This window comes from Trichechus manatus, unplaced genomic scaffold (genome assembly GCF_000243295.1).
Source record: "Trichechus manatus latirostris isolate Lorelei unplaced genomic scaffold, TriManLat1.0 scaffold00057, whole genome shotgun sequence".
Lineage (NCBI taxonomy): Eukaryota > Metazoa > Chordata > Mammalia > Sirenia > Trichechidae > Trichechus > Trichechus manatus.
Window position 1 is genome coordinate 10897218 of NW_004443993.1, and position 3186 is coordinate 10900403.

At 55.4% G+C, this 3186-nt stretch overlaps 1 protein-coding gene across 2 annotated transcripts in view; it reads right to left on the reverse strand.

Moving 5' to 3' along the window:
• The window catches only part of FSD1 (fibronectin type III and SPRY domain containing 1), an 11046-nt gene that overhangs the window by 483 nt on the left and 7377 nt on the right, over positions 1-3186 (reverse strand). The window contains exons 9-12 of one of the 2 annotated variants that reach the window (XM_023733118.1): positions 2551-2710; positions 2136-2215; positions 298-458; positions 11-99 (exon numbers count right to left, since the gene is read on the reverse strand). In XM_023733118.1, coding sequence (XP_023588886.1) covers positions 11-99; positions 298-458; positions 2136-2215; positions 2551-2710 — 490 coding nt within the window. Of the gene's footprint in view, positions 1-10; positions 100-206; positions 459-2135; positions 2216-2550; positions 2711-3186 lie in introns of both variants that reach the window. The other variant, XM_004378456.1, reaches the window with a different exon arrangement.

Genomic DNA, 3186 nt, shown 5'->3' on the forward strand with positions numbered 1-3186 from the left:
GGGGTCTCACTGTGAATGCAGGCAGCAGGGGCTGAGTGAACTTGGCCTTGAAGGTGTGCAGCAGCTGTTTGGTACGGGCGTTGTAGAAGGACAGGAGTCCTGGGGCACAGGGCAGAGCGGCAGGGGGACCGGTCAGAAGTGGGGAGGAGTGTGGGGCAGAGGGATGGGGGGGAGAGGGCTGGAGGGTCTGGGGCAGTCGGGGTCACCTTGGTGAAAGTCGCAGTGCACGCCCAGGCAGTCGGGCACGGGGGCGTCCAGCGCCTTGACCTTGTTGGCGTGCTTGGCCGTGAAGCTGACCTGCAGCCAGTTGTTGGCGTGCAGGCACCAAGACGCTGCCGTCTTGCCCAGCTGCTCGAAGCGGCCCAGGCTGCGGTAGGCTACCCCCACTCCGAAGGCCTTGCTGTCTGGCTCGTAGCGCACCTCCCAGTAGTGCTCCCCACCATCGATCAGTGTGTCCCCTGGGGGGCGGCAGGGTGGGCAGTGGGGACTGGGTAGAACCGCAAAAGGACCTTCCACCAAGGGGCAGACACCCAGCTACTCCCCAGACTGCAGCTGCTCCTTCCAGATTCTCCCCAGGCCCCAGCTATTCCTTCTAGGTATTCCAGACTGCCTCAATTCCCGCTAGATACTCTCTAAGCCTCAGATGCTCCTTTCAGATTCTCTACAAGCTCAAGCTACTCCTTCCAGATACTTCCAGGCCTTAGAAATGTCCTTCAGTTTCTCCCCATGTTCAGATATTGCTCAGCCTTCAGTTCTTCCCAGAGACCAGATAATTCCCTAACTCCTGCTCCTTGCTGACTCTGAGTATTCCCACAGGCTTCAAGTCCTACTTCATTCAAGATACTCCCCAACTCCCAGATACTCCCCAGATCACAGTGGCTCCTTCCAGTCATTCTCAGAATCCAGACTGTACCGAAATCCTAACTCCTGGTGTAGGCCAGATTCTCTCATGTCTCGGCAACTTCTGAGACCAGGGGTTCCCCTAGGTACTCCCCAAGTCAAAGATACTCTCCAGACCTCAGCTCTTCCTGGAATCCAAATACTCCTCAGGCCTCAGTTACTCTCTCCAGCTACCCTCTGGATTCTGATACTCCTCAGATTTCAGCTCCACTCAGAGTCCAAAGACTCTCTGTATCTCAGCAAATCCCTGAGTCCGCATGTTCCCCAGACCCCAGAGCCAGTTTCATACCACCCCGGCTACTCCCCAGTCCTGCTATTCCTGATGTTCAGCTCCTTCCCACACTGCCCCACCCAGACCACAACTCATCTCCATATATCTCAGCTCCTCCCAGACACAAGATTACCACCCCCCATATGCATTTCTTCTTCAAGCCCTGCTCTTCTCTGATCTCAGCTACTCCCTCAATCACAAATTGCCTGTGCTCTTTGCTAACAATTAGCTACTTCCCTCTAAAATCTCTGCCACTCTGTAGACACCCCCCATACTGTCCCCTGCCTCTTCCCCAAACTCCAATTCCCACCAATCCCAGACACCTCCCAGAAAATCCAATCCTCCATAGGACCTTAATTTCCTCTCAGGCCCTAGCTTATACCCAGGCCCCAGCTATGCCCCAACTTCCTCCCCCTAGATACGCCACGGACCACACCAACCTCCTTATGCCTCAGTCTCTTTCTCTAGCCCTTTTCTGGACAGTCGCAATTTCCCTAAACCCCAGTTTCTCCACTGGCTCCAGCTTCTCCTTCATAGGATCCAGTTGCTCCTGTGGTGCTAACTCCTCTAATTCTAGCCATTCTCCCAGCTTCTCCTCAGATACCAGCTACTCTCAGTGGCTCATCCACACACCCTAAGTCAATTCCCCAGGCTTCTCACTTGCTTCAGCTTCTCTATAGACCCAGCTACTCCATAGGCAACTGCTTTCCAGCTCCTCCCCAAATCCCAGCTACTCCACAGGCCCCAAGAAATCCCCAGTCTAGTCCAGAGCCACTTTCCTTAGCTCCATAGGCTCTGGCTTGCCCCAATAATCCCTCATCCCCACAATTTCCCATTCCCCCAGCACCAGAGCAACACAGAGCAGCTTTGTGGAGCCTAGGTTTCCCCAGCCAAAGGAGTTCTCCCTTACGCCCCACCCATCACCCAGACCTTCCCTCTTGCCTTCTCCCATCCCCCTCCTTACCCAGCACCGTATAGGACTCAGCTGTGAAGCGGTCCCGTCCCCCACGACCTGAGGGCATCCTCTTGGGTGATGGAGTACCTCTGTGGGTGGGAGGAAGCGGGGAATCTCAACTCAGCCCTCACCTCACCCACAGGAGGGCTTCCCTGGTCCATCCCAGCCACTGTGGATTTTTAGTCAGTCCCTAAAAGTATTTGGCTCTTTTCATACACTGGATCCCTAATGTCAGAACATGCCTGTGCCCTTGGCCACTTGGAAAACTCCTATTCAACCATCAAAACCCAGTTCAAAGTGTCCTCTCCCCTCATTCACTCACTGGGCTCCCTCCACCCCAGCCCTGATCACACTGGGCTGAGTGTGTCCATGTCCAACTTGATCTCCTCCACCAGAAATTCAGGGAGGGAGGGGGACAGGCTACCTGGCCGGGGAGTTGACGGGAGACGCCGTCCGCCCCTTGCCGTCTTTCTCTCGAGCCTTGATATCCTGCACCTTCCCGCCCATGGCGTCCCACTCCACGGAGAGTTCATCCACCCGTAGGTTCTGGTGGGATGTGGACGCATCCAGGCGGAACATGAACGCTGGGGCCGGGCGGACACGGGAGTCACAGAGATGGGGGAAAACCCAGAGAGACACAGAGAGACAGAGAGACAGACAGTGACCAAGACAGACCAAGACAGGGACGAGGGACAGGAAGAGACAAAGAGACGGACTGAGAGACAGACAAGACAGACAGACCAAGGCTGAGAGAGAGAGACAGAAAGAAAGACAGATGGGGGGCGGGGGGTGCCGGGGGTAGAACATGGAGCCAGAGGGTAGGTGCCTAAAGGTCTGCCAGGTCTGGAAGTATTTTCAAACCAGTTGTGCTGCCCTGAGTCTCCATGGATGATTAATCCCAGGAGTGGGGCTGGACTACAGCATGAAGGCGTTAGGCTAGACTTCGGCAGGACTTCGTAGCAGGGCATGCAAAAGAGTCACTGTGGAAGACTGTGGAATCTGTCTTCACTACTGGTATCCCATCCCACCCCCAACTCTGTAGGGGACTTTTTTTTTTTGG